The sequence below is a fragment of the Podarcis liolepis genome, assembly GCF_965112155.1.
Source record: "Podarcis liolepis genome assembly, chromosome: 18".
Taxonomy (NCBI): Eukaryota; Metazoa; Chordata; class Lepidosauria; order Squamata; family Lacertidae; genus Podarcis; species Podarcis liolepis.
The window spans coordinates 1,378,650-1,392,009 of record NC_139572.1 but is presented as its reverse complement, the minus strand read 5'-3'; the positions used below and the strand labels follow the sequence as shown (position 1 = coordinate 1,392,009).

The window sequence follows — 13,360 nt, the reverse complement described above, 5'->3', positions numbered from 1 at the left end:
GGGTGGGAGATATTTCTTCATGAGGACCCTGTGGTCTTCTGCATAAGGGGGTTTCCTTATGCAGCCCAAAGCAATATATACCGTATTTTTCGCTCTATAAGACGCACCAGACCACAAGACGCACATAGTTTTTGGAGGAGGAAAACAAGAAAAAAAAATATTCTGAATCTCAGAAGCCAGAACAGCAAGAGGGATCGCTGCAGAGTGAAAGCAGCAATCCCTCTTGCTGTTCTGGCTTCTGGGATAGCTGCGCAGCCTGCATTCGCTCCATAAGACGCACACACACATTTCCCCTTACTTTTTAGGAGGAAAAAAGTGAGTCTTATAGAGCAAAAAATACGGTGTATATATATATATATACACACACACACACCCTGCTATATCTGGAATCCTTTTGTAAGTAATTGGAGGGGGGACACACATATATATACACACACACCCTAAAATGCCCAGGTTCCTTTTAGATGGCATCACCGTCGTTTAAAAAAGAGGAGGGAAGGAAAGAGGGAGGGAGAGAAGGAAAGGGAAGGAAGGAAAGTGGGAAGGGGCTGAAGGAGAAATGGAAGGGAGGAGGGATGAAAGCAAAGAGGGAGGGAGGGAGAGAAGGAAGGAAGAAGGGAGGGATGGAAGGCAAGTGGGGAGGAAGGGGCTGAAGGAGAAATGGAAGGAAAAGGAGGAAGGGAGAGAAGGAAGGAAGGATAGAGACAGAAGGGAAGGAAGGAAGGAAATCAAGGGACGGAAGGGGCTAAAGGCGAAAGGGAAGGAAGGATGAAAGAAAAGAGGGAGGGAGAGAAGGAAAGAAAAGGAAGGAAGGATAGAGATGGAAGGAAAGGGAGAGAGAGAAGGAAGGAAGGAAAGGGACGGAAGGGGCTAAAGGAGAAAGGGAAGGAAGGAAGGATGAAAAGAAAGGCAGGGAGAGAAAGGAGGAGGAAAGGAAGGATAGAGACGGAAGGGAAGGAAGCATGAAAGGAAAGGGAGGGAGAGAAGGAAGGAAAGGGACGGAGAGGGCTAAAGGAGAAAGGGAAGGAAGGAAGGATGAAAGGGGAGGGAGGAAGAGAAGGAAGGAAGGACAGAGACGGAAGGGAGGAAGGATGAAAGAGGAACGGAAGGAAAGAGGAGAGGAAGGGTGGAAGTAAAGAGAGAGGGAGGGAAGGAAGGATGAAAGGAAAGAGGGAAGGAAGGAATGAAGCAGGGAGGGAGGGAGGGTGGAGAAAAAGAAAGAAAGAAACAGACAGACGACCCGCAGCAGCAGCAACCGCCCCCCAGTCCCTGCCAGTTGCCCCCCAAGGGTCCAGGGCGGCGGAGGGGGAGGAGGCGAGGAGGGCGTGGCTGTGATTTGCCCTCCCCCTGCTTCTCCCCCCCCCTTGGGCGCATGCGCGCTCCCGGCCGCTCCTCCCGGCGCCGGCTCTCATTGTTGGGCACCGGGTGACGCGCGGGCGTCGCGGGGCGAGGCTCGGGCGCCTGGTGGGTGCGGGGCAGCTGACTGAGCTCCCCTCCTCCTTCTTCTCCTCCTCCTTCTTCTCCTCCTCCTTCCTTCCTTCCTTCCCTCCCTCCCTCTCTCTCTCTCTCTCCTCCTCCTCCCTTGGATGGGCTTGCAAACAAAAGAGGGGGGCTGGGCGAAGGGGCTGGGGCGCGCGCAAAGGCGGGCGGCGGCTGGGGGCGGTGCGCAGCCCCCCAAAAGCCGGGGGTCCCAGGCTGGGGGGCCAGCAGGAGGAAGAGGAGGAGGAGGAGGGAGAGGGAGGAGGGGGTCGGGGGCCTGCCATGCCCAGCGCCCTCTACCAGCTGGAGGGGGGCCCCGGCACCTGCTGCCCCCCTCCCGGCTTGGGCAGCTTGCTGCTGAACCCCCAGATCCCGCCCCCCGCTTGCTTCGACCCCAACAGCATCCTCCTTCGCAAGGGAGACCTCTCAGAGCATCCTTCCTCTCCTCCTGCGACGACGGAGGACCACCGGGATGAGGATGCTGAGGATGGAGATGATGGAGAAGAAGAAGAAGAAGAGGACCCCTCCGCCGCTCTCCGCTTCGCCCTGGACCAGCTCTCCATCTTGGGCTTGGCCAAGGATGGGGAGGAGGAGGAGGAAGCAGCTAGAGGAAAGGCGGAGGAGGAGGGCAGAGGAGGAGGAGAGGAGGATGCAGCGGCGCAGCAGCAACATCAGCACCAGGAGAAGGATGGAGACCATGGACCGCTTCTGGAAGAGGCAGAGGGGCTGGACCGCTTTGCCTATGCCGGAGGAACAGGAGGAGCAGCGGCTCTGCCCCTCCTGGGCCCCGAGGTCGGCAGCGCCCCGCCGGCCCCCGAGATCTTTGGGGCCTTCCCGGCCCACTTGGGGCCCCCGCAGCCCCCCCTGCTGGCCGGGCAGCAGCTGGGCAGCATCGGAAGCCGCAAGAGGAGCGTCAACATGACCGAGTGCGTCTCTGTGCCCAGTTCGGAGCATGTGGCCGAAATTGTGGGCAGGCAAGGTAAACCCATAAAACCTGCAAGTGATGGGGAACCCCTGGGGGGTGGGTGTTGGTGGGGTGGGGGCTCTGGTTTGCTTTGCCCACCTTGGAACAGGAGCCCAGCAGGTAAGGAGCCGTGACGGGGAGACCCTTTCTGAAATTTTACTATTTATACCCCACTTGCCTTGCCAAGGCACCCACTTAGTAAAACTCACTTGTGAGTTTCCGGGAGGGGGGGTCATTATTATTTTTTTTGCACGGGGGGGGGCTGTTTTTTCAGTGCGGCCTGCCCCTCTCTCTCCTTAACTTTCTTTTAACCAAGAAATAAAATGGGCATCTTTTAGGCAGCACCTTACGAAGAAAAATCCCAGAGCTAGAGCCATTTGTCTTGGAAATGGGATTTTCGTAGAGGGAGGGTGGAATTAGAGGACAAGGATGCTTGCAGGGGGGGGCATATCGGGAGCTAAGCTAGAGGACACCCCCCTACAAAAAACGGTCTCACATAAATATATGTTTACCGTTTTTCAACGTAGGATGGAAATTGGGGGGGGGGGGAGTTTACCTCTCTGTGACTTCCTCTCCCCCCCCCAAAAAAAAATACCCCACCAAATTGCTTACCACCTGAGTTTATAAAGGCAGCCCTGTAGAGCTTTTTCTCGCAGGTTTTAAGGCCTCTAAAGATTCCCCCAAGCCATGAACTGCCTTAAACTCCAGGCCTATCCCATTTCTGCTTTGGGGTGACTGGGGGGGGGAACCCCACACAAACCCCAAATCCTTTTGTTCTTCTGTATCCCAGGAACAGCGAGAAGGGAAGGAAGTTTGGGGAGCGCTTGACTTTTTCCCCATCCCAAAGCGAAATAAATCAGTGTCTCTTTTTATATGTGTTCAGACCTGCCTTCGCTTTTATAAAAAGGAGAGACACAGAAAGAGAGAGTTTTGGGCAAGAGATTTTTGATATTGGAATGGGGGGCTGGAATCCCTCCTCTCTGGGAGACCCATGTCAGCCTGTGTGCAAGGTTTGCCTCCCAACACGACCTAGGTAAAACTCAAACCTTTTGAACCTTCCACTGAAATTAAAATTAAAATTAAAAAAGGGTTGCATTCCACCTAGCTCGGCTCAGGGTCGATGGGCCTAGAACGAACGGGCCTGGATTTCAGTGGGCTTACTCTGAGTAGAACTAACTTTGCCATCAATCATTTCCCCACCCCCAAAAGAAGCCCTCCCAAAAATCTTGATGGACCTTGGTGTTGCCATTTGCGTCTTTGTCTTGTGTTTTGAGATGCGCTTCCAAACTTCACCTTTTCAAAACGAAACCCCTCTCTCTCTCTTTTTTTAAAAAAACGGATGTGTCTTTGATTCCCTGCTTGGAAAAGGAAGATAGATTTTTTAAAAAACGGCCTAGAAAGGAGAGTAGGTCGAATATTAAACCGCCGCCCCTTTGCTTTTTGCAAAAAAAATAAATTACGGATGAAAGCAAACCTGATTTCAAAGCATCTGTTTAGGTTTTGCAAAAAAAAAAAAACACACCCCAAAATGGAACAGTATCGCACCCTTCCTGCTTTAAGCGTGGAACCGGTTGTGACGTGCAATTACACACACACCCAACATTTTCCCAAATCTCTATATATCTAAGGCTGGGCTTTCCATATGCCTCAACCTTCCTTGCCTTCGTTCCTTCAGCTCCTGTGCAACGTTCCTGAATTTCCAACTTCTCGCTCTGGGGTTTTGCTTGGGTGTTTTTATATTTTCTTATTTCCCCCCTAACATTTTATTTTTTTGGGGGGGGTGTGCATCTCTCAGCACGCCCCCCTCCCCTTTGTTTAAACTTTGCTTTGTTCCCTTTGTGAGAGGGGCACGCTGTCTCGAAAGCAGTGACATCACACTCCCTGCTTCCGATTGGACCGTTCTGGGAGCACACACCCCCTCTCCCCGCCCCCTAGGCCACGCCCATCTTAAATTTAGACCATTCTCAGCTTCAATTTTTTTGCACAGAAGAAAAGGGAGGGAGGGATTGGGGTCAGTGCTAGGTTTACGTACAAGCTAAACAAGCTCTAGCTTAGAGCCCCACTCTCTTGGGGGGCCCCCAAAAAAATTGAAGGAAAAAAAACACCTGGATGTACATTTCCAAAATATAAGATAAAAAGCAAATGAAATTAAACCTCCATACAGCAACAGTGTTTTGTGTTGTGTAGGCTCCTGTGATGTCCGTATTATTACTATTTCATGTTCTAGCAAGTTTCCAGAGACTAGATTATGAGTCTTTGTAAACTGTGTTTCTAAAGGAACGTTTGTTATTGCCAAATGCCAACGTGTTTCCATTATTAAGTTTGCCGTGGATAAAAAAAAATCACTTTAAGTTAGAGCTTAATAATTATTTCACTCTTAATATACTTCTTAATTGTATTTCACTATTAATATACTTCTTCTTAATTGTATTTCACTATTAATATACTTCTTCTTAATTGTATTTCAGCAAAAACCATTACTTTGATAAAATACATATTTTGTTACGTGCAAATGGCTTGAGATACCTATTAGGTCCATAAATGACCATATAGCATATTTTCAACACACAAAAAACAGCAGCAATTTGTTGTTGACAAAGGGCAGCTGGACATAGAAAGGGCCCCATGACCTTCAGGAGCTGAGGGCCGCATCAAACCTCAATCTGGCCCTAGCCGCAGTAGTGACATACATAAATAACCATTTTTGACACCTGGGTATTTCGGTCTGAATTATCCCCAATCAAAAAGGACGCTGGTTTTCTTTCTTTCTTTCTTTTCAATTTTTTTAATTGATTTTCCAAAATTTTAAAAACAAACAAACAAGGATAAATCTTATCTATACTTAATCCAATCTTCACAACATTGTTAGATGACTTCCTCTAATCCCCCTGGCTGAATTTCAGTGTAACAGTTTTCCAAAACTAAATTTCTCATAAAATTTAACTTAATCAGTTAGCATCATTCTTTCTTTTCATTTTGACTTTAAACATTTTATTCTCTAACATCCCCTGTTTAAATCCTAAGCCTATCTGATATTTGCAAGTGTTCCCAGTTAAGTTATCTTAGCATATTTAACTAAATAGTCTTTGAATTACATCCATTCCTCCTGGTACTCCTCCTCCTCCTGGTTGCAGACTCTTCCGAAAAGTCCATCATCTTTATCTGCCATTCCTCCACTGTTGGGATTTCCAATTCTTAGCTAACAAAATTCTAGCTGCAGTTGTAGCACACAAAAACAATCTGACATCTTTAAGGACGCTGCTTTTCTTGGGAAAGTACCGTATTTTTCGCTCTATAAGACTCACTTTTCCCCTCCTAAAAAGTAAGGGAAAATGTGTGTGCGTCTTATGGAGCGAATGCAGGCTGCGCAGCTATCCCAGAAGCCAGAACAGCAAGAGGGATTGCTGCTTTCGCTGCGCAGCGATCCCTCTTGCTGTTCTGGCTTCTGGGATTCAGAATATTTTTTTTCTTGTTTTCCTCCTCCAAAAACTAGGTGCGTCTTGTGGTCTAGTGCGTCTTATAGTGTCTTACAGAGTGAAAAATACGGTACTTTTGAACGTATATTTCGACCGAGAGCTAACATTTCGACCGTTTCTCTTCCGCCTGGCTCCAGGGTGTAAGATCAAAGCCTTGCGGGCAAAAACCAATACCTATATCAAGACCCCAGTGCGAGGCGAGGAGCCGGTCTTCATCGTGACGGGGAGGAAAGAGGACGTGGAAATGGCCAAGCGCGAGATCCTTTCGGCCGCTGAACATTTCTCCATGATCCGAGCCACGCGGAACAAAGCCAGCGGCACGGGGGGCTCGATCCTCGGCCCTCCGAACCTCCCGGGGCAGACGACCATCCAGGTCCGCGTCCCGTACCGAGTTGTGGGCCTGGTTGTGGGCCCCAAAGGCGCCACCATCAAACGCATCCAGCAGCAGACGCACACGTACATCGTCACCCCCAGCCGAGACAAGGAGCCCGTCTTCGAGGTGACCGGCATGCCCGAGAACGTCGACCGGGCGCGAGAGGAAATCGAGGCCCACATCACCATGCGCACCGGCTCCTTCGTCGACGTCAACGCCGACAACGACTTCCACTCCAACGGCACCGACGTCTGCCTGGACCTCCTGTCCGGCGGACCCTCCAACCTGTGGTCCAAAGCCCCCAATCCGGCCCGCCGCACCCTGCCCGGCCTCCGCAGCGACACTTCCCCGGCGGAGACCTATTTCGGCGGCCCCGTTCCCGCTGGAGCCCCCAGCAGCCCGTTTGGCGGCGGCTCCGGTGGCTTCCCCTTCAGCGACGCTCTGGGCTCGGACGACGGTGACTTTGCCTTCGACTTCCTCCCCTTGGAGCTGGCGGCGCCAGCCCACATCTGGTCTCCGTTTGAGCCGCCCGCCGACCCACTCCAGGCCTTCAGCCGATCTTCCTCCTCGCACAGCGGCGCTTCGCAACGGCGCAAGAGCACGCCGCGGCACTCACCCACCTTCCCGGAGGCCGCGGCGGCACTGGAGCACCCGCTGGCCCGACGGATCCCGAGCGATCCGGTCAGCGCCGTCCCGTGGCTGCCGCCGCAGGGATCCCTCTCGTCCTTCTCTAACAGCACGGGCTACTCCTCGTCATCGTCGTCGCTGCCCGGGAGCCTCTCGGCCGCGTCGGGCTCCCCCACCGACTCCACCGGCTCGGAGGGCCCACGCAAAGCTTCCCGCGAGTGCATGGTCTGTTTTGAGAGCGAGGTGATCGCCGCCTTGGTGCCCTGCGGCCACAACCTCTTCTGCATGGAGTGCGCCATGCGCATCTGCGGCCGCTCCGACCCCGAGTGCCCGGCCTGCCACACGCCCGCCACGCAAGCCATCCACATTTTCTCATAGGCGCGGCGGGTTCCCGGGGGTCCGGCGGCCCCCTTTCCCCACCCCCCCTTTACGAAAACACGGCCAGCTTTTTGCGAACTTCCAAACTGTTTCTATCAACCTTTTTTATATATATATAAAAAAGCACACACAAACACGGCGGGTTGCGGCGGGGAGGGAGAGGGGCGCCCCAAATGCAACCGTAAGTTACGCCTTCGCTGCGTAATAAACGAGATTTGGAGGCGGGCGGGAGGGGAAGGAAATGAATTCAGGGGAGTGGGAGGGCGGGGATGGAAGCGCCGCGCTGATTTCAAGAGTTGGGCCGACGGAAATATATTTTAAAACAATATTGTTTACAGGATAGCTTTAACTTACGGTCCGGGCGCAACCCTTTTCTTCCAAATAGCAGTATTTTCGTCCTCTCTTTTTTTACAAACACTAACGCACCGAGCGAAAACCAAGGTCTGCATGCACTATGAAAGGGGCCACGGACGTTGTTCTTTAATTGAGAACACCGTCCATTAATATTTTTGCATATACAATTTTTGTTGGGGGGTGGTCTGCGGTTCCGGGTTTGTGGATTGCGTTCGGCTCAGTTCTGCAGAACCTCTGTCAACGGGCCATATCCACAACCATGCATTTAAAGTAGAACGGCGCCGCTTTTAACAGGATTCCAGGAAGTATAGTTTTACGGTGCTGAGAGTTGCTAGGAGACACGCACCCCGTTGCCCTCTCGGCGCTACAGTTCCCAAAGTAGTTTAGCAACCAGCCCCACTTCCCAGAGAACTCTGGGAATTGTAGTTTTCCCCGAGGGTGACTGGGGGGGTCGCCTCACCACTCTCAGCGCCCTGAACGAACTATGCTTCCCGGGACACTATGGTGCCACAAATGTGGCCGTTATTCGTGTCCCCGGACCGACGTTGGCCATGCCCATGGATTGCAATGGGTCTACTCTGTGTAAATGCCCGATCCAGCCCGATGTGTCTACCTTCCTTAGCCGTACGCAGAGTAAACCCGTTCAGTGGGTTTAAATTGCATCAAACTGTTGATTTTTTGCAATGAGTCTTCTCCAGTTATAGCTAACATTACAGCTCAGACGTATTTAGGTGGACATACATATATAATTTCTGTTGGTAAGACAAATAAAAACCCGCTGTCCCCCCCTCCAAAAAAATCCATGCAAAGAGAAGTGGGGGGGGGTGTGATTTGGGGGTTCACCGCGATCAGAAAATATGGGGCGAATCTATGGGGGCAAATTGCCCATTATGCCAATTTAAGTCACAAATGCGCACACACACAAAGGAAAGTTTTAAACGAATGAGTCCTTTAATTTCAGTGGGCCTACTCAAGAGTAGGGGCTTGGTTACACCCCACTGTCTCTTCATTTTTCTTTTTCTCGGCCTGGGTTTTGCTTTGTTTTTTTAAAAAAGAAAACTTTTATTTTTTACTTCTGTGTATATGTAGGGAATTTCTAGGGGAGAATAATTTACTTTATTGAATAAATTTTAAGAACTAAAATATATTTTATTTTTTAAAGAAGGGGGGGAGGAGGGAGGGGGGCTGGGACGGGGGACAGAGCTTTAACCCGACCGCGGCTAAAGTTCTTCTCATATATATATTTGGTGATCTCACTTGCTGATTGCGAGAATTGTATGCAGAGATTTATTTTTTTGAACTTTCAGAGCCTTCTTAATAATAAGAATAAAATAATAAGAAGAATAAAGACTTTTTTTGCTACCGATGAAGCACTTGCGTCGTGCAGCAGGGGGGTCTGGGCGTTATTGTGGGTAAACTTTCAAAGTTAAAGCATGTATCGTGCCTTACAACAGATTCTGGGGGGAACATCCTAGACCTAAGCATTCCCGGGGGCCAAATGTCTGGCCCTGGGAACTCTTGTCAAGCCACATTGCCAAAATTAAAAAATGCACCTGGGTCCTTTGGTAAGTTGGCAACCCGAATAAGCAGAGGCGCTGCGGCCAATGTGTGCATTTGGCAACCTCACAAGCTAACGTCTGTTAGAGACATTTACGCTTATGAGAGATTCATATACGATACAGTGGTACCTTGGTTCTCAAACGTTTGGAATTCCGTTCCAAAAGCAAGGCGCACTTTCCCATAGAAAGCAATGCAGAACGGATTAACCCGTTCCAGACTTTTAAGAACAACCCCTAAAACAGCAATTTAACGTGAATTTTGCCGTCTTAACGAGACCATCGATCCATAAAATGAAAGCAATAATCAATGTGCTGTACTATAAAATAAATAAGACAGCATTGTAGATGATTTTTATTATTATTATTATTTCTTACTGCACTGATGATAGTCATTGTTTGGATGGGGGGGGGGGTTATCCATTTCCACAGTCACACAATCCATCCATCAGTAGCTGAACTGGGTTCCACACAAAAACAAATGAACCGAAAAAGCCTCAAAAACAAAACAAAATAAATAGCGAAGACAAAGCGCCAAACTGAATCCATTCCAGAAGTCCGTTTGACTTCTGAAATGTTCGGAAACCAAGGCACGGCTTCTGATTGGCGCAGGCGCCCCGGAAACAATAGTTGACAGTCACGTCGGACGTCCGGCTTCCGAAAAACGTTCTAAAACCGGAACACTCACTTCTGGGTTTGCGGCATTTGGGAACCAAAGTCCCATTGTACTTTTAAAACATGTTTCGAGCTTTAAATTCTAATCGCCCCCTCGCTGGCTTTCCAGTGGGCAGCGAGTCCCAGCATCCCAGTTTAAGAATTTTTTCGTCAATCGAAGCACATAACTCCTAAATCGCCAGCGGCGACCCAAGCGACTGGGCAGACCTCGCAGGGTTGTCAGGAAGAGAACCATTCACACAACCCTGAACTCCTTGAATGAACGATGCTTTATGAGGAACGGCTAAGGGAGCTGGGCATGTTTAGCCTGGAGAAGAGGAGGTTAAGGGGTGATATGATAGCCATGTTCAAATATATAAAAGGATGTCACATAGAGGAGGGGAAAAGGTTGTTTTCTGCTGCTCCAGAGAAGCGGACACGGAGCAATGGATCCAAACTACAAGAAAGAAGATTCCACCTAAACATTAGGAAGAACTTCCTGAGAGTAAGAGCTGTTTGACAGTGGAATTTGCTGCCAAGGAGTGTGGTGGAGTCTCCTACTTTGGAGGTCTTTAAGCAGAGTCTTGACAACCATATGTCAGGAGTGCTCTGATGGTGTTTCCTGCTTGGCAGGGGGTTGGACTCGATGGCCCTTGGGGTCTCTTCCAACTCTATGATTCTATGATTCTATGATTCTAACCTTAGAATCAAATAACAACTCCTTGCAGCGAAGGCAGGCTGAACGTGAAGCAAATCCTAGATTCAGGTAGGTAGCCGTGTTGGTCTGACGCAGTCGAAACCTCTTAAAAAATACAATGTCCAGTAGCACCTTAGAGGCCAGCTAAGTTTGTTCTTGGTATAAGCTTTCGTGTGCATGCACGAAATCTGAAGAAGTGGAACAAATTCGTTTTTCGTTTCCGCTTGGATGCAAAACACACAGACGCACAAAAGACCTCGGAGCAGTTTGACGAAAAGATAAAAACAAGGAAAAAAATGACAATTCTACTTTAAAACCGTTGGGGTATTTCGTACTCTCGTTTCTCGGAGGTTGTCGATGGGTGGCTGTCGATAACGGGTGTTTTGGCTGAGATTCCTGCCTCGCAGGGGGTTCAGCTGGATGATCTCAGGGGGTCCCACCCGATTCTGCGATTCATCAATATCTATCGCCGATAAACAAAGTACGGACAGGGCAAAGGTATTCTCACCTGCTCCGCATCTGTGGGCCAAAGGAGGTGAGTTTGTTACCCTATCTTTAATAGATGCCGAAAATCTAAAAGATGCCTGGATAGCAGCAGGGAGTTCCATAAGTCATGCTGGGTAGCCTGAGAGTCTTATAAATGATTTTAATCAGTTTTACATAGGTAAACTTCGTACCCTCTTAATTTATCTCTTTGGCTCGACTGAACCTATGGACTTCCCTCCCGGACAGTTTGCAAAATTAAACTTTGCATCTTTGCATTTCACTTCATTTCCCGTCCTTGTTATATCGTTACTTAAAATATTCTATCCAGTGGGGTAGCGTGGGTTGTCAGCACCCGGGGCAAGGCAAGTAATTTGCGCCCCCTAACCCGTGGATTTGTGCCCCCTGACCCGTGGATTTGCGCACCCTAACCCTAACCCCCAGATGTTGCGCCCGGTGCGGCCGGCCCCCCCTGCACCCCCCACGCTACGCCACTGATTCTATCACCTTCATGGATCAATGGAATCATTGGGTTCCATGATCACTGCAGATGGTGACAGCAGTCATGAAATTAAAAGACACCTGCTTCTTGGGAGAAAAGCGATGACAAACCTAGACAGTGTCTTAAAAAGTAGAGACATCACCTTGCCAACAAAGGTCCGTCTAGTTAAAATTAGTGTGATGTATGGAAGTGAGAGCTGGACCATAAAGAAGGCTGATCGCCGAAGAATGCATGCTTTTGAATTCTGGTGCTGGAGGAGACTCTTGAGAGTCCCATGGACTGCAAGAAGATCAAACCTCTCCATTCTTAGGGAAATCAGCCCCGAGTGCTCACTGGAAGGACAGATCCTGAAGCTGAGGCTCCAAGACTTTGGCCACCTCAGGAGAAGAGAAGACTCCCTGGAAAAGACCCTGATGTTGGGAAAGATGGAGGGCCCAAGGAGAAGGGGATGACGGAGGACGAGATGGTGGGACAGTGTTCTCGAAGCGACCAGCAGATGGCAGCAGTGGAGAATAAAAAAGTGGCTTTTGAATAAATCTGAATTTATCAGCCACACCTGAACTTGAACTTGAACTTGATAACTCAACCTCGGCTCCTAAATTTTGCCAACTAAGTCATACAGAAAGATTCGACGTTGCTGTCTCCTATTCCAGGTAAGACTTACCCAAATATCTTCGCCAGGGATCGTTTTAACCTGCCATTTAATTATTTTTATTATTTTCTTAAACTGCCTCGAGGCGTTGTTGTTGTTTTACAAGCGAGTGATGCAAAAATTGTACAAAATGAAATAAGAATGAGAACAGGGATAGCGGAAGACGTGATTTTTGGTTTCGACCAGCTTCTAATTTCACCGGTTTCAAATTCAGCCCTCCACACTCCTTTTCCTTTCCTTTTCCTTTCCTTTCACCCTCAAGTAAGTTTTCCGGATACCCTGAAGTTGGTATCCAGTTTTTGCACAGATGTTTCCAAAATCACTTCCCCTGACATAATAAATTACAGAGTCGTAGAGCTGTGAGGGAACCCAGCACACAAATAAATTATAGAGTCATAGCATTGGGACCCCCGTGCAGTCATCTAGCCGAACCCCATGCAAGGAAGTTACAGCTTCATCACCGTACACAATGGTGAGTGTTTTGTCAGTTTCCAATGCTGTTTGTATATTTGAATATTTCTCGCTGTCCAGTTTCTGTGACCGTTCGCTGAACTTTCCGGCCGTGCCTTGTATGATCTATAATTCTGCAGCCAGGCTGTCGACTGGTTATTGTTGTTGTTGTTTAGTCATTTAGTCGTGTCCGCCTTTTCATTACCCCCTGGACCAGAGCACTCCAGGCACTCCTGTCTTCCTCTGCCTCCCGCAGTTTGGTCAAACTCAGGCTGGTAGCTTCGAGAACACTGTCCCACCATCTGGTCCTCTGCCGTCCCCTTCTCCTTGCGCCCTCCATCTTTCCCAGCATCAGGGAGTCTTCTCTTCTCATGAGATGGCCAAAGTCTTGGAGCCTCAGCTTCAGGATCTGTCCTTCCAGTGAGCACTCAGGGCTGATTTCCTTCAGGATGGAGAGGTTTGATCTTCTTGCAGTCCATGGGACTCTCAAAATTCTCCTCCAGCACCAGAATTCAAAAGCATCCATTCTTCGGCCATCAGCCTTCTTGATGGTCCAGCTCTCACTTCCATACATCACTACTGGTTATAAGGGCTCTCTTTTTGCAGTAGCACCATTGCCTGCTGGTCTGTTGCTGGGCACAATCCCAACAACAGCAACCAGGGTGTTTTTTCCAGGGGGAACTCACCTGGACTCAATTCCAGAACCTCTCCAGAA

The 13,360-nt window shown here is 49.4% G+C and overlaps 2 protein-coding genes across 2 annotated transcripts in view; one reads left to right on the top strand and one right to left on the bottom strand.

The window, feature by feature from the left end:
- Nucleotides 1-13,360, bottom strand: part of KISS1R (KISS1 receptor) — a 290,916-nt gene that overhangs the window by 199,878 nt on the left and 77,678 nt on the right. The window lies entirely within an intron of this gene.
- MEX3D (mex-3 RNA binding family member D) lies at nt 1,661-7,383 on the top strand. The gene is made up of 2 exons (XM_083483517.1): nt 1,661-2,458; nt 6,057-7,383. Exons 1-2 carry the CDS (start codon nt 1,762-1,764, stop codon nt 7,295-7,297), a joined length of 1,938 nt encoding a protein of 645 aa, XP_083339643.1. The 5' UTR covers nt 1,661-1,761; the 3' UTR covers nt 7,298-7,383.

Coding starts and splice junctions, on each gene's coding strand:
- MEX3D (XM_083483517.1), top strand. CDS start 1,762: ATGCCCAGCGCCCTCTACCAGCTGGAGGGGGGCCCCGGCACCTGCTGC. Junction 2,459..6,056: donor CGAAATTGTGGGCAGGCAAG/GTAAACCCATAA, acceptor GCCTGGCTCCAG/GGTGTAAGATCAAAGCCTTG.